Consider the following 21,723-nt stretch of genomic DNA (forward strand, 5'->3'; position numbering starts at 1 on the left):
CCCTATCTCCTTAACAGAGAGGAGACTTGGTGTCCTCTGCCAGAAAGGACAAGAGGCCACACTGCCTACTCACTGTGACTTTCTGAGTCAGAACCTACTGTTGGAGTTCCAAGTCCACCTATGCCCTGGTTTGACCCTGTCACCTCTGCACCACATCTGGTCCTTGTTTTTCTGTCCCTATGGAAGATCTGACTTCTACAGATTGAACCTCCTTTATGCCCTTGCTGTCTCCTGATTTGGTTGACTTTGAGGGGACATTAGTAGGAGGTCGGAAAGTGGAAAAAGAAAGGGTTCGGGGCATAGTTCCCTGTGTCAGCACTATTCCTAGCAAAAGCAGCTCCAGTTGATTTTTGGAGACACCATTCTTGCTCCTTCATGCAAGAGTGTTGATGGGATCGTGTTGCTAATTTGCAGGTGCCATGTCATATCTTGTCTGGGGCTTTACAACCCTATCCACCCCCTGACAGGACCCTAACAGCAATATTGGTGGTGAATTCTGTGTTCTGTGGTTGCCCATAATAATACAGCTCTACACTGGAGGGAAACCAGCAGGCACTCCCTGTCAAGGCAAGGGCTGCAGTTAAGATTGTTGTTCAGCGGAACTCTTGGCTGTGGCATTCAGAGTAGCCATGATCTTTTTTCTGGGAAACTGGGCATTTCTCTACTCATCACCGGGCCTGAGTGGCTGCATCTATTCATGAAGGATTTGATGTTTTATCCTCATCATCTTGAAAGTATGTTCTATATTCCTGTCCAATTGGCACTATGGTTTTGGGAGTAGTAGTTTATAATCCTATGATCCTTCTGGGGCTGTGACATTGTCCCTAATGTGATCTCACAAAGAGGAACTAAAGACGTTATGAAACAGGCAAAAGGATGAATTCCATCATGGCTTCTTGTGAAGGGGACAGTGGAAGCTGCCTAATGAGAAAGCACAGAAGATCTTATCTGGGAAAGAGACACAAAGAACGAGTTCCTATGACCTCTTTGGGTGGGTTAAGTGAGATAGTGTGTATAAAATCTCTTAAACATACAAGGTACTTATAAATAAAAAGCCAGTTGCAATGATCACACAAAGAACTGCCCTCTGTTCTCTTCTTCAAGAAACCAAGGTGGGATGTTCACGGTCTGGTCTCTATTAAGTTGTGTTTTGGTCGCAGTCAGTCAAGTTCGCTCTGTTGCCTGTGAGCTCTGAGGCAGTTATCTCCACCCTATGGCACTCAGCCCAGTTTGGGCTGTTGCGGGCTATTGCTGGCTGTCGGGTAGGGCAAGGGGGTGGGAACTGTCAGGGTGCCGGTGTCCAGAGTATAAGGCAACCCAAAGGCAGCTGGAGGCAGTTGGGGAGCCTGGGCCCTGTGAGTTTAGCCATGGTGCTCAACCTCCTCTCCCCAAACTTGTCCCGCCTGGGCCTGTGGGCTTCAGTAGTGATCCTGATAGTAAGTGTCCTCAAGCTCTTCAGCCTGCTGGTGCGGAGGCAGAAGCTGGCCAGGGCTCTGGACAGCTTCCCAGGGCCCCCTACACACTGGCTCTTTGGTCATGCCCTTGAGGTATGTGGGGATGGGGATGTGGGAGAATCAGGACTAATCCTCTGGAGGCTGGGAAGGGAGGCCATCAATTTGGGCAGGGGGGTAATGCTTGGAACCAACACTCCTAGTCAGCTTTGCTATTCCTGCCTCTCAAGCCGAGTTCAGAAGCAACACAGCTCTTCAGAGTAAGAGCTTAAGAAGGCCTCAGGTGCTTTCCCATTATTCTGAGGCCCACAGTGTAAGTCGGTGTGGAGGCTTGTTGATGGCTCACACAGCGGAGAGACTAAACCCTCAAAGTGCCACCCAACAACTAGGCAGTCATGTTTAGATTTTCTTAAGTGTCCTGCTCTGTGCAGTGTAAAGATTTCCAGGACCAATGAAAAAATTGAAGTAAAGACAGAGAAAAGCTCTGCCTCCCGAGACCTCCCAACATGTCTGAGAGAATGATACCGCAGAGCCAGGAGGTGCCTTCTGTGTCCTCTGCGTGTGGCTGAGCAACGACAGCATTTTTCTAGGCTCAGATCCTGGTTGGTTCTCCTGTGAAAGCAGCCCAGTTGGGATCACCTCAGCATCCAGTATCAGGAACTCCTCCAGTTGTGGGGATCCAGACCTTCTGGGGGGTTTGGAGTCAAGTTGGAGAAGCAGATGCCCCCTCCCATCCCCAGCTCCTGGAGATTCTAATATGTCAGGTTGGAACTAGGAACCTGAGATTAAAAGTCTTTTTTTTTTTTTTTTTTTTTTTAAAGCTGGTTGGTGGTGGCGCATGCCTTTAATTACAGCAATTGGGAGGCAGAGGCAGGTGGATCTTTGTGAGTTCGAGGCCAGCCTGGTCTTCAAGAGCTAGTTCCAGGACAGGTTCCAAAGCTACAGAGAAACCCTGCCTTGAAACCGCCCCCCCCCCCCCCAAAAAAAACCTTCCTGAATGTCTTGAGCTCCAGTTAGGGAGTCCAGGCATGGATACCAGGGATAAAGTCAGAAAAAGGGGTATAATTCTTTCTCCATTCCTATTCCTCTATCTCTCTTTTGGAATTGACACTGTAAATGAACTTGATCTCTATTCTTATTCTTGCCCCATATGGATAACCTGTTGCGGATAGCCTATGAACGTCCCTGTACCACTGAGCATCCAGGTTTAAAAAGGATGGTTTGGGTGAAAGAAAGCAGACATTAGAGCCATCTCTGCTCCCAGGAGTGTGGAGGTGCCTCCCCAGGGCCTCCCTTCTTTTCATCTTAGCATCTTTTATCTTTCCTGCTAGCCTGAGACTTCTGGAGAATGGAGATCTGGTCTGATTTATTTCTGTGTCCTCAAGGCACAGCATGAAACTTGACACAGACCAGACATGGCTGAATGAAAGACTGCAAAAGGCTAGATTATCGGGAGAGTGCCCGCAGAGGACAGAGAGTGGTGGGGAAGGGAAGTGGGGGGTCAGGAGGTTGAGGTCACACTCTGAGGTGATGGAGGAAGGTCGCACCGCTCCTCACTACACTGAGGGACTTTGGGAAGGTCTTCAGCCCTTTCCCTCTGTGCCTATCATTTTGTGCTTACCTGCTTTTTTTCAGAGTTGGGGAGGAGCCCTCAATCAGTGGACTTCCATAGCATATGATCCTTCCTCTCTCAGAACTCCATACCAGAGCTGGCTGCCCCCTTCTTCCCAGGTGTTCCACTCCAGCGAGCCTGGAACATAGCCTAACTTCAGCTTCTTGACGCCAGTACCAGTATCTACCAGTATCTGGAGGGCTTTGGCTTGACACCAGGATGGGCATGCCAAGACTGGAGTGGGGACTGATCTTGAGTACTATACAAGTTCCCTGGGAACCATCGCAGGCACACCACCATGGCATTTCTCCCAGGCCTTGACCTCTGCTGTGGGCTGTATTCACACCTACCTAAACCTGAGAAGCATGAAGGACAGGGTGTGGATTTGTTTCCCTAGTTTAAATCAAGATGAGGAAGTTGAGATTCAAAGGGGACAAGGTGTTCACTTAAGGACATATAATAGTTCAGGATTCAAATCAAGGCTGGAACAGGGATCTCTTGCCTTTTAATCCAGAACACAGTGAACCAAAAGAAGCAAACAAAAATCTAACCAAATAGCCCAGCAAAAAAAAAAAAAAAAAGCAAAGTAACTGAAAATTGATTCTAAGGATGGGTGTGGGAATGAGAGGAAGAGAGCGTATGGGCAAAGGGCCTGGCTGCGCTGTTCCTGCCAGGGTTAGTTTCCCCCTTCTTGACTGCCAGCTACAATCTGCAGATATTGTTACCATCTTCCTCTCATCCTTTTCAGATCTCAGAATGTGTCCTTTTGAGGCGGGAGGTGCCTTTTGAGGCGGGAGGTGTCCTTTTCCTGAGGAGCACAGGGAATGCTTTGTATATAACAGATATTCCCTGTGGGCTTAAGTTTGAGGAGTTACTGGGAGCTGACATATCTAACCTGTGTGCAGTGGTGTGTGTGTGTGTGTGTGTGTGTGTGTGTGTGTAGGGGGAGTTTCCAGCTCAAGGAAAAGCAATCAATCCTCTGTGGCATCAGAGTCCCCATCTCTGACTCTGTTTATTACATTGCACTGAGTACAGAGAACTCTGGTTCACTCTATTCAGTCAACACTGATCATGGACCTTTGCTCTGCCCTATTTGATAAGTCATCTCTCGTCTCTGTGCTTTGCTGTTGATAAAGTGGGGTAGTCATCTTCAGACTGCTGAGTCAGATGAGTATCCATAGGGCAAACTATAAGGACGTAGCAAACAGCTGGGCAGTTAAATGTCAGATGTGGAATTTCTGTAGAGGGTGCTTGATGCAAAATACTTTGCTTCCTTTTTCTTCTTCCCTTCCAAATGCATCTGGTCATTGGTTTCCTTCAGTCCTCCTAACAAAGATGCCTGAACAACTCTCTGCAAGAGGAGACAGAGGGACAGGGATGAGGTGCAGGGCAAGCAGGAGGGAGGCCAGGGTTACTCTAGAGCTGGTGCTTCTTATTTCGGTTGGTTCTTCCTGGAAGGTGCTCCTACTCTCCTGCTTTATTTAAAATCTTTAAAAAATTAAATATTTTTAGTTGGAATGGAATTATACCACTATACCTTTCTATTTTTCCAGCGACTCCCGGTTACCTTCCCCCAAACCTCTCCTGTGTCCCCCTTCAAATTGATAGCCTCTTTTTCTTTATTATTGTTCCATATGAGTGTGTTCACATAGGTGTACACATGTGCATGTGTGCGTGCGCGCGCGCACACACACACACACACACACACTTCCCCTCAGTCTGTTTTTATTGTTGATATGGTTTCAAGACTGATCATTTTGCATTGGAAAAGTCATAAGGGGTTCACCCTCAGAGAGGCTTACTCTCAGCCTCCCAACAGTCTTTAGTTGCTTGTAGCATTTGTTTAGGGGTGAGGCCCTGTGAAAATTTCCCCCTTCATTGTTAACATGCCCCTTGACATTGCCATTGTCCTGGTCTTGTTTACATAGCTATTTCTAGAAGAGATTGTTTCACAGCTGACCTCCTGGTATTCTGTCTCTTATTTAAAATGCCCACAGTGACTTGGAGTCATGCATACTGGGCCCTAATAATCTTATATATGGTAGGAAGAGAACCTAAAGGGTCAAGATTATTGACACTGGACACCCAGGACACCAAGGAATAGCCATCTAGGAGGAGAGCAACTAGGCCGATCCCTACAAGGCTTCTCTGAGTGGCCTCAGAGAGTACAGCAGAGACTCATGGGAAGGGTGTTGGCAGTTGGCATTTAATTCAGGGACTGAGAGAGCCTGTTAAGATCTGGGCAGTCCAATGATGGCTGTTGAGTTAAATTTTTATTCTGGAGATACCTGAGCATTGGGGACCTAGCATGTTGGGGAAGAGGTGTCTCTGACTTCTATCCTCAATTGTTTGTTTTTCTAGACATTCACCTCTGTTTTGCAAGCAGATGAATGTGTGTGTATGTGTGTATGTGTTATGTGTTATGTATGTATGTTCACCTGTGTGTGTGAAGAGCAGAGGCTGATGTTTGGTGTCTCCTTTGGCTCTCCACCTTATTCACTCATTTTTTTTTTGAGAAGATTAAAAAATCTTGCTTCAGTTTATTTTATGTATGTGAGTATTTTGTCTGCATGTATATCTGTGTATCACATGTGTGCCTGGTACTCTTAGAGGTCAGAAGAAGGTGTCAGAGCCCCTGGAACTGTAGTTACAGATGGCTGTGAGCTACCATGTGGATACTGGAAACTGAACCCAGGTTATCTGGAAGAGAAGCCAGTATTCTTAACTGCTGAGCCATTTCTCCATCTCTTTTGAATTTTATTTTTAAGAATTAAAAATTACATAAGTGCATGCCTGCATGTGCGTGTGTGTGTGTGTGTGTGTGTGTGTGTGTGTGTGAGTGTGTGTTTGTGTGCATAGTGTGGGAATGTGTACATGGAAGTGCAGGCGCTGATAGAGTCCGGAAGAGGGTGTCAAATTCCTAGGAGCCGGATTTACAGGAGTTTATGGGCAGTTCCATGTAGGTGCTGGGAACTGAACTTGGATCTTTTTCAAGAGCAGTGAGTCATATCTATTGCCCCATCCATATCAATTTTGAGACAAGATCTCTTATTAAACCTGAACCTCTCCCTATTTTGGAAAGACTGGCAGGTCAGCAAGTCCCTCCCCAGATCTCTGTATCTCACCCTGAGATTACAGATGTCAGCCACCATGTCTGGCTTTTAATTTAGACCCAGGTCTTCATGCATGCGAAGCAAGTGCTTGCCTTACCGAACCATCTCCTCAAACAGATTACTATAGTCCTCAGGCAGTCCCCAAGAGAGCTGTGGCTGCAGCAGGCTGGTGAAGCAGTGTTCCTTGGACACTAAAAAACTGGCCTTTAGGTTCATTAATGAATGGCCTGAGCAGATATATGACAGGAAGAACAGCAGGACAAGCTCAGTCATGATCCCTGGTCTGTTGTGCCATGTGAGACAGTTCTGTTGGCCTTAGAATGCACCGTTCCTATCTGTAAAAAGGTCGTGGTTCAATTAAGCTTCATTAGTGTCCCTTTCTGACTTAATTCTTGGAGTCTAACTTACTCATACTCTTGGAGGGCAAGACCTTCCTATTGTTCGCTGCTTCCGGGGTCAACACCGGTGCAAATGAATGGATAAGGCAGGTTGCTGGAGAGCTGGGTGTAGTGACTTATGTCCATGTCCTGTTTTTCCCCTGCTTCCTTCCTTTGGGAGAAAACAAGCTGTCCTAGATCTGAGGGTGAGTGCCCAGGTTTAGGGCATCTGAGGATAAATCTGAGACATTTGTTGTGCAACTCAGAGACATTTCTCAGCAGCCACATGTCCCCTAGAGGAACAATGTCTCAGCAGCCATTTTGAAGGATTGCAGCTGCAAAAGCAGGAACAGACACTGTAAACTGTTCTCACCGTCACTGGGTTCCTGGGGACAATCAGGGCCCTTAAGAGAAGGCTGTCTCTAGGAGGGTCATGATAATTCATGACTGAGGCGAGGCCTCCTGTCTGTGGTTGGGATGCTACAGAAGGGAGCAGGCATAGCTCCCTGGAGGTGGGGACTACAGGGAACAGGATGTAAGGGAACCCCATGTGGGGGAATTAGTCCACTCAAGAATGATACAGACAACTAATTAAGCCAATCAAGAATATCAGAGTCTTTTCATTCTGGCCAGCAACCAAGAGTGCACTAAGGCCTCAGAGCATCTGGGTGCCGAAGCTTAGGGGTATAGCATTTTTAAAGACAAAAACCACAATAACATCAATGCTAGTTGAGGGTCAGAGGAACCTTGTAACATTTGTTTCAGCAGAACCTAGTAGTTATTTAGACATAACTTAGCAATTATTTTTTTACTTACAAAGTAATGTATTATTTGGGTAATTCATCTGGACCATGGTCCAAATCACAGAAATCCTGAATGTGTTGCCAAGACAGACATGGCTAGTGGGAGGGGAGAGGCTTGAGAATTCTCTAAGTGGACATAACATGGACTCAGGCCAAGGTGGTGTTGCCTTAGTTACGTCAAGGGCAGGCGGGAAAGATGAGAGGCCCAGCAGGATGGAGAAGTCCAGGGATTCACAGCTAGAAAGGGAGGGGCGTCATGAACGTCCCTATACCTACAGGTAAAGATGATCTTTATCACTTCCACTCCTGACACCACACACATTGGGCAACCTTTTGGGTTGCATGCAGTGTTCAGAAAGATGACTCTATAGGGAGATTACACCAGGTTCTGCAATGGAATGGAATTGAGAACTGCAGAGAAGGCACAGATGGTGGTTGGAAATGAAAGGAGGATAATCTCCAGGGTCTTCGAAGAGAGTGGCTTGGTGTGACAAGCCTTCCTGGACTTAGAGCAGCAGCTCTGGGCTGGAGAGGTGAAGTGTGCAGAAGACAGGGATACAGGAGGAGGGGAGGAGCCTCCAGGATCTGCCTGGGCAGCATCCTTTTTTCTTTTTCCAGAAATCTGGGGTCTGCTGGCCACACTGGATTCCTGAGTGGTCCTTGTCTTCTGTTATTGTTTCAGATACAGAAGTTGGGGAGCCTTGACAAGGTGGTGTCCTGGTCCCAAGAGTTCCCCTATGCCCATCCACTCTGGCTTGGACAATTCATTGGTTTTCTGAACATCTATGAGCCTGACTATGCCAAAGCTGTGTACAGCCGTGGAGGTGAGGTGTCTTAGAGAGAAGGTGGGGTTTCCTGGGAATGATGGGCTCAGGGACCAAGTTGGGGAAGGTCAGGGCTTGTGTCTAAAGTCTTGGATGAGAAAGACCAAATCTCTACCTCTTTCATCACTATGCCTCATCTGGGAATATTGTGTTTCTCCTTGACTGACATCCATTTGTTCTGCAGACCCAAAGGCTCCAGATGTTTATGACTTCTTGCTTCAGTGGATCGGTAAGTGAGCATCTATCTTTCTGTACCTTCCTTTTGCTCCATTGTGCTAAGTGACCAGAAGTCTGCCCTGCCATACTCAGCTGGTTATTCCTCCAGTGTACTGCTTGGCTCCTGAATGCCTGTCCTAAGCTTAGCATTTCTGTGGGGAAGCAGGAGAGCCCATTGCAGGAGCTAGACTTGGCCTTGCTGGGTATTCTTCCTCCCTTCCAAGCAGAGGCAAGGCAATGTGTATTTGAAGAAAAGCTTCCTAGAGGAGGCAGGCCTAGAGTTGATCCTGTAGGATACTATAGTGATGTGTTTCCTGGAAGAAGGGTCTGAGAAAAGGTATAATCGTCATAGGATCATGGGGGCTGCAAGCTGTCTGAGTGATTGAAAGGCAGACTTCAATTAGTAGATGAGGCTTGTCAGGGAAGATGGACCAGTGTTGGCTGTCAGTATGTAGACTGATGTTGAAAGTGAAGGGAGCCGCTGGGTCATCTACTTCTTTTAATTAATTAGTTGATTAATGAATTTATTTTGAGAGAGGGTCTCACTATGTTGCCTTAGCAATTCTCTATCAGGTTGGCTTTGAACTCATAGAGATCCACCTGCCTATAACTTCCGAGTGAGTGCTGGGATTAATAGTGTACACTACCATACCTGGCCTTATTCTTATTTTTACTTTTATTTGATCTCTGTGTGTCTTTGTAGATATATGCCACTTGTGTACAGGTACCTATGTTGGATCCCCTAGAAATGGACTTATCTGTGGTTGTGAGCTGTCATGTGTGCTCTGGAAATTGGCCCCAGGTCTTCTGTAAGAGCAGTAAAGGGCCCTTGATCACTGACCCATCTCTCTAGCCTCCACTGACGCTTCTTGATCCAGGGCCACATTCTTCTCCAAAGTTCCTATTATTTATTTATTTACCCTGGAAGCTAAGAAAGGAATGGTTAGTAGGGAGGTAACTACCAAGAGTCTAGACTATTGACTTAGAGGTCCTGAGTATTGGGGGCCAGAGGTCTATACTGGTTCTTGTAAGTGTCTCTCCACAGGCTTTTCCAGGTTTGGGGAGTGGTAACTGCTGTGGTTGATCCCAGCTCTCATGGATAGATCAGGATTGCCTAGACTCCACAGCCTCCATTTCTGTTCCCTTCTCAGGGAAAGGCTTACTGGTTCTCCATGGGCCCAAATGGTTCCAGCACCGCAAGTTGCTCACACCTGGCTTCCACTATGATGTGCTGAAGCCCTACGTGGCCATATTTGCCGAGTCCACACATCTCATGCTGGTGAGTCCCCTCCCTGTGGCAGGCTCCTGGAATTGTGGGCTGCCGAGCTAGGCTTCTCTACCCATCCCATTTTCCTTGGTTGAAGGTGAGTCGTGCTCTCTTCTGGAGACAGGGTCTCTGTCCTCATTGTGCCTGCAACGATTGTGCCAAAGAATTTTAAAGTATATCCTCATGAGTCTACTGATTTCTGTTGTTATGCCCCCTTCATCTCTAATTTTATTAATTTGGATATCTTCTCTCTGCCTTTAGTTAATTTGGATAAGGCAGTGGTTCTCAACCTGTGGGTCATGACCCCTTTGGGAGTCGAATGGCCCTTTCACAGGGGTCACATATCAGATATCCTGCATATCAGATATTTACATTATGATCCATAACAGTAGCAAAATTATATTTATAGAGTAGCAATAAAATAATTTCATGGTTGTGGATCACCAAAACATGAAGAACTGTATTAAATGTCACAGCATTAGGAAGACTGGGAATCAGTGGGATAAGGGTAAGTCAACCTTAATGATTTTTTTCAAAGAAGCAGCTCTTTGCTTCATTGACTTCTTTTATTTTTTTGTTTATTTCTATTTTATTCATTTCAGCCCCAAGTTTGATTATTTCTTGCCTTCTATGCTTTTGGGTGTGATTTCTTCATTTTGTCCTAGAGTTTTCATGTGTGCTGTTCAGTTACTAGTATGAAATCTCCATGACCTCGTGGTGATGCACAGATTAATGGAGATGGGTTCAACTAAAATGTAAGAGTTAGCAAATAAGAAGCTAGAGCTAATGGGCCAACCAGTGATTTAAATAATAATATTAAAAAGAAATCTCTCCATTTTCTTATGTAAGCATTTAGTGCTATGAACTTGCCTTTTACATTATGTGTCCTGTAAGCCTTCATTGTGTCCTGTAAGTGTGGGTATATTCTTTTTAAATTTCTGTCTTGGCTCATTTTTTATTCAGTAATGTGTTGTTCAGTTTCTATGAGTTTGTAAGCTATGAGTTCGTAAGCTTCGTGTTGTTTCTGTTGTTGATATCCAGGTTTAGTCTGTGCTGGTTTGACAGGATGCTGGGTGCTATTTCAGTTTTTCTGTATTTGTTGAGACTTGCTTTGTGTCTGAGTATGTGTTATTTTAGAGAATGTTCTATGAGGTACTGAGAATAAGGACTATTCTTTTGTGATTGGTGAAATGGTCTGTAAATGTGTTGGGTCCATTTGGTTTATAATTTGGTTCATAGATGCTAAGAATTGAAAGGCCCCGTTGTGTATTTTGTCTTTGATGAGCATAGATTGTCCTTCCCTGTCTCTTCTGATTAGTTTTGCTTTGAAGTTTATTTTGTCAGATATTAAAATTGCTACATCAATTTGCTTCTTAGATCCGTTGGCTTGAGATATTTTTTTTCAACCCTTTACCCTGAGGTAATGTCCATCCTCCTTGATGTTGAGGTGTGTTTCTTGGGTGCAGCAGAAGGGCCCTGTTTCCACATCCATTCTGCTAGTGTGTGTGTTTTTCCTGGGAAGTTGAGACCATGAATGTTGGACGATATTGATGAGCATTGCTTTTTGATTCCTGTTATTTTGTTGTTGTTGTTGTTGGTGTGTGTGTGTGTGTGTGTGTGTGTGTGTGTATTTTCTCTCTCTTTAGATTTGCTGGCCTGGGATTATTTATTCCTTGTGTTTTTTTCCAGGTGTGATAAACCACTTTAGATTGAAGTTTTCCTTGTGTACCTACTGTGGGGCTGGATTTATAAATAAATACTGCTTAAATTTGGTTTTATCACACAATGTCTTGTTTTTTTCTATCTAGTGTGATTGAAAGTTTTGTTGGGTGTAGTATTTAGAGGTGGTATCTGTCGTCTCTTAGAGTTTGTAAAACATCTACCCAGGCTTTTCTGACTTTTAGAGTCTTCACTGAGAAGTCAGATGTACTTCTCATAGGTCTACTTTTATATGTTACTTGACCTTTCCCCCTTGCAGCTTCTAACATTCTTTCTTTGTTCTATATATTTAGTGTTTTTATTATTATTATGTGCTTTGATTTTTGGTCCAATCTATTTGGTGTTCTGTATGCTTGTTGTATCTTCATAGGCATCTCCTTCTTAATAGCAGGGAAATTTTCTTCTCTGATTTTGTTGAGAATATTTTCTGTGCCTTTGAGTTGGGATTCTTATTCTTCTTTTATTCCTGTTATTGTTGAGTTTGGTCTTTTCATAGTGTCCCAGATTTCCTGTATGCTTTGTGCCAGGAGTTTTTTTTTTAATATCTTATATTTTATTTGCCTGAGGTATTCCTTTCTTCTATCTTGTCTCAAATGGCTGAGACTCCCTCTTCTGTCTCTTGTGCTCTGTTAGTAAGTCTTGCCTCTGAGGTTCCTTTTCATCTCCAGATTGCCCGTAGTTTAGATTTCCTTTATTTATTCTATTTCCATTTTCAGGACTTGAATGATTTTGTTCATTTCCTTCCACTGTTTATTTTTTGCCTTCATAGATTTCTTTAAGCGGTTTGTTAATTTCCTCTTTAAGGACATCTATCATATTGATAAATGCTATTTTTATGGCTTTTATCTTGTGCTTCAGCTATGGGCCTGCTGTGATAGGATTGCTGGGCTCTAGTGGAGACAAATTGTCCTGGTTGTTATTGTGTTTTCATGCTGGCTTCTAACCATGTGGGTTTGGGAAGACTGCAATTCTAAGTGCTCTTGTCTTTGTTGTGTGGGTGTTTTGTTCCTTAGTTTCTGTTGCCCTTTCTGGTTCTTATGAGGGTGTGGTGGCTGTGTATTGCCTGGTAGAGAATTCTTCTCAGATTCTGACAGGTGTTGCCATGGAGAGGGATCCTGGTAAAATGTGTTTCTATGTATTGGGAGCTTAGGAATGGAGAAGGCGTGGGAGGAATGAGGGAGTCTATAGGAAATCAGGGCGTAACACCAGGATGTGCTTTAGTCCCTTGGGAATAGGGCCAAGAGTGAGGAGAGGCACCTCCTCTGCTGGAAACCTGGGGTTGATGGAGTCTTGGACTTGGAGGAGGTGTGAGAGTGGAGATCCGAAACTCACCTACCTTCTTTGGCTTATGTACTTCTCTGGCAGGCTTGCCTGGCAGGTTCCCAGGAAGTGCCTGATGGAGCTGGGCACTGGAATAAAGCCAAGAGTTGGGGGAAGGGTATTTGGAGGAGACTTATGTGATCAACTGAAGATGCAGGCAAGGGGAGTGGGGGAGGCCACAGCAAGTGGTCTGCTACAGAGCCAGGGATGAGAGTGGGGGAATGTATTTGGAGGAGTTGAGGCAGAAATGAAGATTTGTAGTTAGCCTACCTGCTTCCCTGGCCAGACAGCCCAGTTCTTACACATTTCTTTCTCTCTCTCTCTCTCTCTCTCTCTCTCTCTGAATTCCAGGACAAGTGGGAGAAAAAGGCTAGTGAAAACAAGAGCTTTGACATCTTCTGTGATGTAGGTCACATGGCGCTGGACACCCTCATGAAGTGCACCTTTGGCAAAGGAGACAGCGGCCTAGGACACAGGTCAGAGGCACCTCTACCCAAGGCACTCAGATAAGGAAGGTGTAAGGGCACTTGCTCTCTGGTTGCAGAGGTCCTGCCTTGATTTACCCAGGCCCTATCTGTGGTGGAAGATACGTTGGGTATTAAGTGAGGAGGCTTAAGGAGGCAAGAAGAGGAGCGGGAAGTATTTTAGAGGGGATTCCTAAAAGAAATCTGCTCAGGCCTCTTGTTCTCCCTCTGCCCTCTTTTGTACAGAGACAACAACTACTATACGGCAGTCAGTGAGCTCACACTGCTGGTGCAGCAGCGTATTGAATCCTTCCAGTACCACAATGACTTCATTTACTGGCGCACTCCACATGGCCGCCGCTTCCTGAAAGCCTGCCAGATAGCCCATGACCATACAGGTGGGCCTTTCCTTCAACCTCCTCTCCCCTTGCTGCCTATGCCAACTAGGAAACCTTGGTTCTTCCTCTGGGATCCTTTGCACCCTTCCGGACACATAGCCAATCAGGCAGTGACACCTATGTTCTTCGTTTAGATCAGGTCATCAAGGAGCGGAAGGCAGCCCTGCAGGATGAGAAGGAGCAGAAGAAGATCCAGCAGCGGAGACATCTGGACTTCCTGGACATTCTCCTGGGTGTTCGGGTGAGTGCATGGTGTCCACCCTACCTGACATCTGATCCCAGGGAGGTTTTTAGACTCTCCTTCTAAGGCAGGCTCCTTGCTCAACAAATATAACCTCCTGCTCGCCATGGCCCAAATCAACGAAGGTAAAATGGGCAGCGTAAGTGTGACTGGGCTGTGACAGCAGGGAGCTGACAGCCTGGGTCACATGGTGGCAGCTTGCAGACATTTCTAGACTTCCATGATCCCTAAAAATCTTGGCATTGCAGAACGTTAAGGTTTATATTTTATTTCATTTCCTTCCTTCCTTCCTTCCTTCCTTCCTTCCTTCTTTCCCTCCCCTCCATCCTTTCCTCTGTCCATCTTTTCTTCCCCCTTCTCCTACCCTTCCTTCCTCTATTCCACAAAACTCAGTGCCTATCCTGAATCAATTTCTGTACTAGGATGCAGAGGTAAGAAAGAACTGGCATGGCCATCCATCTGCATATAGTATAGTGACCGGGTGAGGGGAGGCAGTGGGTGGATGTTGACAAAGATGTTTTTCCTGCCAACTAGAAGTGGTGTCCCTGATGAGCAATATTGGGGCTAAGTAAAGTTAAAGGTTATGTGTCCAGAGAGTTCAGGAAGGGTTTCATGAATGGGAGACATCTAGGTTAGGATTGGAAGGGACAGAGAAAACTGGAGGAAGACTCCAAGTCTACCAACAAGCGTTTATATGCTTCTTCAGATCTATATCTGTAATATGAAGGGGCCGGCTTGTTTGTTTGCTGGAGTTTCTGTCCTGCCCAGTACCCCACAACTGTTTAGCCCCAAAGAAAATCACATATGGGTCTCCATAAATTATAAGCTGATTGGCCCATTAGCTCTAGCCTCTTACTGGCTAACTCTCACATCTTGATTAACCCATTTTTCTGATCAATTTTAGCCATGTGGCTTAGTACCTTTTTTTCAGTGGGGCAGATCACATCCTGTTGCTTCAGTGATCTGGGCAGGAGTGGGAGGAATCAACTTTCTCCTTCCCAGAATTTTCTTGTTCTCATTACATCATTTCTACTTCCTGTCTGGTTTTCCCGCCTATATTTCCTGCCTGGTCAATCAGCGTTTATTTATAACATGATTGACAGAATACAGACAATTCTCCCGCACCATATATCTGACAGCTACTCTTGGGCATTCTTTTTAACCCTTATTCAAAGGCCTTGAGCTGTCCCATTGTGCCTTCTCTCAGAATGAAAGTGGGCTCGAGATGTCAGATGCCGATCTCAGGGCCGAAGTGGATACATTCATGTTTGAAGGCCACGATACCACCACTAGCGGTATCTCTTGGTTTCTCTACTGCATGGCCCTTTATCCTGAGCACCAGCAGCGATGTAGGGAGGAGGTCCGTGAGATCCTAGGAGACAAGGACTCTTTCCAGTGGTGAGTAGACCTGAAAGTGAGTTCAGCTCCTCTTGCTCAGTCTAGGGAGGGGTTGTGCCTATCCTGCTAGTGCCTGCCAGAGACAACCCATACCTGTTCTGGAAACGAGGTGAAGTGGGCAGCAATTGTTCCCTTTCTTTGGTTCAGTAGCTTTCTTGGTGGGGAGGTGAACAATAGAGCACCACCCCTCAGACCAATCTCCCCAAATGGAGGCTTTTCAGCGTCACATAAAGTTGTCAACAAAGGCTGAATTTCATAATGACAGAATATGAATCTCTACTGGGCTTCTGGATAGAGTAGAGGGGCCTGAGAAAGAGGAGGAAGTGGGAGATGACAGAGAAAGAACAGCTGGGAAAAAGTCATTGCCTTGTCACTTGCCACCTGCCCTCAGATGGCAGCACATAGGCCCCAGACTCCACATCTTCCATCACAGCGAAGGAGGCAGATCCTCAACGCCACCACTTAAAAACTTCTGTGTCCATCCTCGTTTCTCAGCTCAAGTCTGAAATCCTGAATGTGACACCAGCTGAACCAATTTCTCTTTCAGAGTGGTCTCTGAGAGTCCCACCCAGATCTCTTCTGTTGCTTCCTCCTCTGAGGCCTTTGTAGCCTACCCCATCCTACTGAGTTCCTAGTCTGCCTCCTGCATGGAGCAGGGCACACAGCAGGGTTAGAGGAAATGGCCCATCAGTGTCTGCAGTCCTCTTCTCCTAAGGGGGAACTGATCACTAATTCCAGTGTCAGAGATGGGAAGGATGGAGTCTCCATAGCTAATGTGTACTTGGTGGATGTTGGAAACCTTCCAATGGGTCCAGCCATGGGCTCGGTGCTCCCTGGAGTGCGTTGTAAGCGTGAAGAGGAGAGGAGGAGACAATTCGCTGCTCCTGGGGAGTTTTCAGAAAGTCAGACTCACATGACTGAAATCCAAAGAAGGCTGCAGGATGGAGTAACACTGAGTGATGAGGATGTTGAGGGCAGAGGGTGAGGAGGGAAGGACGCGAATGGACTTTATAAAGAAGGTTAAAACTCAGGAGAAGAGAGCTGAGCTCTCTAGTTAGATCTTCATGGACATGTCTGAGGCAGGGAATTAAATACTTAGTTATTTTCACTTAGTTTTATCCAGAATTTGAAGCGACTTAGAGGATCCTTATTTAATAAAAAGTAGATGAAACGAAAAATCATATTAGGGGGAGAGTGACTTGGAGTTTGGGGGTCTGTAAGAAGGTATTATATAGTTCTGATGATTGAACCTCACATTTGGGCCTGAGCTTCCCAGTGGCCAAAGACGGTATTTATGCGAGTTTATTAGTATTCAGCCATGAACATTGGTTCACTCACCTAACACTATCAGACCACCTTTTCCATTCCAGCCCCATAAAGAATGCCACTTGTGGGACTTTTGGTAAGGCCCCAAATGACACAAAAGTGGCCTTGTCTTTGGGGGTTGGTTGCCCATATGTCTCTTGGATCCCGTGCCTTCTCTTCCCAGATAGCTAGGTTTCTATGGCCACCCAGTGTTATGTGATACTTAGACACTTGAAACCCTCTTGACTCCTCTGTTGGAAGTGTGGTGGGGGCAGAGAGTGAAAATTATGGGGAAGTAGGAAATGCGGCCTACCTTCTCCTGGGATACCACTGTTCCCAGTTCCCAAGTGTCCCGTGTTGCTGGCAGGGATGATCTGGCCAAGATGACCTACCTGACTATGTGTATGAAGGAGTGCTTCCGCCTTTACCCACCTGTGCCCCAGGTATACCGCCAGCTCAACAAGCCAGTCACCTTTGTGGATGGCCGCTCTCTGCCTGCAGGTGGGTTGGGGAAACCGTTGGGATGGAATGAAAGTCCTCTCTATTCTCTGATATTGCCAGCGCCATTGGACAATCTTGACATTAGGCTTTGTGTGTGGAGTCCTGGGCCCAAGCACCAGCCTCACTGAGAAAACTTGTCTCTGCCCCAAACCTCCATTTCCTCTTCTGTAAAATATGACTGAGGGTATAAATATAAATGTTCCTTTTCCCCTAGGTTTCAGGGTTGTTATGTGGATCCATCTTTCTGTAGATTGATGTAGCAAGAACTATTTTTTTTTGTCTTCCAAAAGATTCTGACATGAATTATTTCTTTGAGGCAGTAACTGTGGAGGTTGGTTTTTGACATTGCTGCAGTAGGACCCAGGCATGGCTAATCACTGGGTACAGTTGCTGCATTGTTCTCGGGAGGAGAGGAGTTCTCCTAACCTGAAATTTTTCTCTTTTTCTTCTGTTTAAAACTATATAAAATCACTCTACTATGGTGCTACTGAACAAGAAGATTGTAATGATATAAATAAAATAAAACAAAAATTAAAATAGAGGGTAGGAGGGTAGGCTAGAATATGTTTTTCATAGTTGACTGAATTAAAAAGAGAGAATGATCATCAGGGTTTTCATACATCCTGTGCCTACTCTGACTGCACCCTGGACAACTCCAGGAGATGATTCACGTAGACTATGATGCAGCGCATTACAGCGTGTCCACTCTGTGTTGTGGCTTCATAAAAATGTTCAGACCTGAGCCTGACATGTAGTAGGCATCAAGTGAAGGTTATCTCATTATTACTCATAGCATAATAAATTCCTGAGAGCTAGTCAATTAACAGTCAAAAGGCTACAATAAGTAGCTGCTGCCTAGCTGCTTCGTGGTGGCCTGGGTTCACTGTTCTTGTTTCCGTTCCACAGATGTCTGGGTCAAACATTGTTCTCAGTACCTGGCTACTGGAGCTGTTGATTATGGTGATTAAAATACTTTGAATGTGATCAAGAGCTCAGTATCACTGTCAGTACACAGACAGAGGCTAGTGTCCCAGATAGGGGACATCAGGGGATTCAGGCCTAATGTGGAGGTGAGCGTGGCTGTCTCATGACCCCTTGTCATCAGCCTCTTTTCTGCTTACAGGCAGCCTGATCTCTCTGCACATCTATGCCCTCCACAGGAACAGTGCTGTGTGGCCTGACCCAGAGGTACTGCCTCTCTGGGCTTGGAGGGCAGAAAGGGTGTGGGCTGTGGGGTTACCTCTGCCAGGATTTGGTGAGTATTTAAGAAATATCCTATCTCGCAGGTCTTTGACCCATTGCGCTTTTCTCCTGAGAATGTGTCAGGACGCCACCCCTTTGCCTACATGCCTTTTTCTGCAGGACCCAGGTAGGAAGAGGAACAGCATTCTCAGGCCCTCAAGACTGGGAGTGAAAAACTAAAGGCCATCATTGGGGAGGCATCATTATGGAGCATGCTATGACAAAGGGGGGGGGCTTTTGTTAATTTTCCCTGTTCCTGGGAAATGAGTGGAGTAGATGTTTCCTTTCTGTGGGGGACTCCCAGAACTCCCAGTGGGATGATACCCAGTGGGGCCCTTTACCATGCTCCTAAGATTTACCTTTTAAGCCCATACCAACAAATCAATCAATCATTATGCATCCACAAATAGTTACTGCTTTTTTGTGGGTCTCTAAGAACACTTGGTAGCCAACAGCTTGATGCCTCATTTGCTCCTTGCTGCAGGAACTGCATTGGGCAGCAGTTTGCCATGAGCGAGATGAAGGTGGTCACAGCCCTGTGTTTGCTGCGCTTTGAATTCTCTCTGGATCCCTCAAAGCTGCCCATCAAACTTCCCCAGCTGGTCCTGCGCTCCAAAAATGGCATCCACCTCCACCTCAAGTCACTGGGCTCTGGGAAATAGGTCTTTGGAGATCACGGCTTAGACAGCACAGGCTGTGGCTTTTCCTGGGACGTTGCTCTCCTAGATTGAATGTGGAGTCATCATGGATCCCAGATTTGGGGGGCCTAAAGATGTGAAAGCATTGGGACTGACAGTCTCATGGAAGGCAGTCCCTTGTAAACACGTGTGTCTAATGACTTAATGCCTGGACTCTGGATTTTATTTCTTCACTCGACAAACATTTGTTGAACATCTGGCTGTCACAAGAAGCTTCATTTCTTTCTCGTAACTGTATGTCTTTCTAAAACAAACAAACAAAAAATCAGAATCATACATCCCAAGCCTTGAAAAATCTTAGTGAAGACAATGGCAATTGTCTTGATATCTGTGGAGGAGGGATGTGAAGGAGGGATGGCTGGATAGAATATGGCTCTTCATTGATGTATATGTCTTTATCTGCTGTGTGTGTTTGGAATATAATGGAAAAAAGAAAAGTTGATTCAACTAAATCTGTACAAAATAAAAAATGATTATAAAATCAAACTCCCACCACCAAAGTGACAGAACAGGAACGGTGTCTTTGCTGCTTTGACGTCTTCCTTGGGACGTCTCTGTGGGACCTTTGTCCTTCCTAACAGTGGTGTCTCATAGTCACACAGTGCTCTGGCCTTCACAGTATTTCTAGGGAAGGTGCTTCAGTAGCATTAAGGTGGAATCCTGGGAAAAAGGGAACTCCTTTCCATAAGGCATGACTGTGCAAAGAACTTTTGGAGTGGAGGCCAAGGTGAGGCCCACGTGATGATTGAATGTTTTTCCCTGGCAGTCCCTACAGCAGCATCTTGATGGCTATTGGAACCTATATTTCTAGGGTTTAAGGTCTAAGGTCAGTAGGGGGTTCCTCTCCAGGAATTAGCTTCATAGGGAAGGAAGGACACTAAAATCTAGGATCATAGGCAGGAGCTAAGAATTTTGTCCCTGATACTTGGTGAAGTCTCTAGGACAACAGTATTCAATGGGTGTGGAGGGTTTCTAATGACACTTTTAATTGCTTGGCTAAGAGCATTGGAAAACATAGATGTTCACATTATGATTCATAACAATAGCAAAATGACAGTTTATGGTTGGGGGTCACCACAACATGAAGAACTCTATTAAAGGGTTGTAGCATTAGGAAGATTGAGAACCACTGCTTTAGGGTGTCCTGGGTTATGTGCCATACACTTTCTTACTATCAATTCTTTCCCACTTGAAAGAAGGCTACATCTTGTCAATCTGCCCCGGGACACTTGCTAACTCCTATCAAGCCACATCAAGACATGGATCTAAGATGAGATGCAAAGGTTCTTGTGTACTGTGCCTGTTGGCTATAAGCCTTAAGCAGCTAACTTGCTGTTTTCTCCTAGCACCAGATAGACCTCTCTGTACAAATGTAGTAAGGATTCAGAAGTTATCACTCAGTGCCGATTCTGCAGTCATAACCATCATGTGCCTCTGGGTGGCACCTGAATCTAAACTTTATCATTTTAGATTTTCAGATCTAAAATCTAGGAGGAACTTGAGCTGAAGCTTCCTGACTCTGATATCTTTTGTTCAAAGCTCCATCATTAATGTCTGTTCTTCTTTAGTATAGGTATCAATCGAAATAAATTTTCATCATTAATACCATTTCTTTTTGAGTATGTGTATCAGTGGGAATAAAGCCAAGATCTCTGACTCAGATGTTTGCGTGTGATCTCTTGAACACTAGAGTATGTACTTGTTTGTGTGTGTGTATTGGGACCTCCTGTGTGAGGTGAGTGGACACTGGAATGGGTAGCCATTACAGATGACCACAGATTCATCTTTCTGACTTTTCAAACACACCCTGAGGGTGCCCTGTTCTTGGGCATGCAATGTCCATGTGTGGATGGAATGTGCTGTGGGTGTGCAGAGAGTGCTGGCATGAATGGCACTTTGCATGCGTCATGTAGGGGAATGCTCAGGACTGTGAACTCAGCCAGTCTTGCTCATTGCTTCCAGGCAGTAGAATCGCTTTCTGGTCACACATTTCATCCCATTTGGAATCCTGTGATTAGAGTGTGTGTCCTCGGCTGGGTACCCAGCATTCTGTTCTGTGCTCTCACTTTCCTTTGTTCTCAGCATGGCCAGCATGAGATTTTCTGTACTGCTTGAACATTCTGAGTATGACGATTTGGGCTCATGTTCCTGCCCAGCTCTCCCCTTGGTCAGGTACTGAGTATCTAGTCTAGCCTCTCCTGTCCTTCTTCAGAACCAACCTGCACTAGCCCAGCTAACTAGAAGCTTAGGAACTAGGAAGGATGTCCTGGTTGCAGACAGTGGCTTCAAGAAAAGTCATTCTAAGAATCAGGCCATGGCATACCAGGGAAATCTGTCCATGGCATCATGGATCCTGATCCAGGAGCAGTTTGAATGTGGGAACACGACAAACACTGTGTGTGACACTGGGAACTTTATTGTCCAGAAGAGGAAAGATGAAGAAACTTGTGTGAAGGACAGTCAGATAGAGAGAGACTATACAGAAAAAGCTATGGCACTTAAGGGTTCTGAAACTTAAAAAGCTGGATGCTGAAGTTAAATTCAAAACATAAAAAAACCAACTTACAGTCCTGCTCTATCATATGAGAGCATGTGCAAGTCTATGGCATCCACAGACAGAAATTTGGCTGGCCAATGGGAGGAGCAATGGGTCAAGGTCTTCACTGTGTCTCCTGCAATGCTATCTTACTTTTGTGCACAGACACATCCCCAAGAAGCTTTTCCCCCATACCTACCAATAGAATATATCTAAAGATGTCATGTATGCATTAGGT

The 21,723-nt window shown here is 45.5% G+C and overlaps 1 protein-coding gene across 1 annotated transcript; it reads left to right on the plus strand.

The window, feature by feature from the left end:
• The first annotated feature begins 1,311 nt into the window (after positions 1–1,311).
• Positions 1,312–20,609, plus strand: LOC121448340 (cytochrome P450 4B1). Its single transcript, XM_041652282.1, has 12 exons — positions 1,312–1,547; positions 8,039–8,180; positions 8,365–8,409; positions 9,548–9,675; positions 13,054–13,178; positions 13,413–13,564; positions 13,699–13,805; positions 15,013–15,203; positions 16,876–17,009; positions 18,133–18,197; positions 18,296–18,378; positions 18,736–20,609. Exons 1-12 carry the CDS (start codon positions 1,368–1,370, stop codon positions 18,911–18,913), a joined length of 1,530 nt encoding a protein of 509 aa, XP_041508216.1. The 5' UTR covers positions 1,312–1,367; the 3' UTR covers positions 18,914–20,609.
• Positions 20,610–21,723: the final 1,114 nt, after the last annotated feature.

The sequence above is a fragment of the Microtus oregoni genome, unplaced genomic scaffold (assembly GCF_018167655.1).
Source record: "Microtus oregoni isolate MIOR12 unplaced genomic scaffold, Mior012 000005F_ref0000423, whole genome shotgun sequence".
NCBI classification, from domain to species: Eukaryota; Metazoa; Chordata; class Mammalia; order Rodentia; family Cricetidae; genus Microtus; species Microtus oregoni.

Bases quoted from the DNA above. Each gene is read 5' to 3' on its own strand.
- LOC121448340 (XM_041652282.1), top strand. From the start codon at position 1,368: ATGGTGCTCAACCTCCTCTCCCCAAACTTGTCCCGCCTGGGCCTGTGG. The intron at 8,181-8,364 runs GTGAGGTGTCTT...TTTGTTCTGCAG, and splicing joins AGCTGTGTACAGCCGTGGAG to ACCCAAAGGCTCCAGATGTT. The intron at 13,179-13,412 runs GTCAGAGGCACC...TCTTTTGTACAG, and splicing joins GACAGCGGCCTAGGACACAG to AGACAACAACTACTATACGG.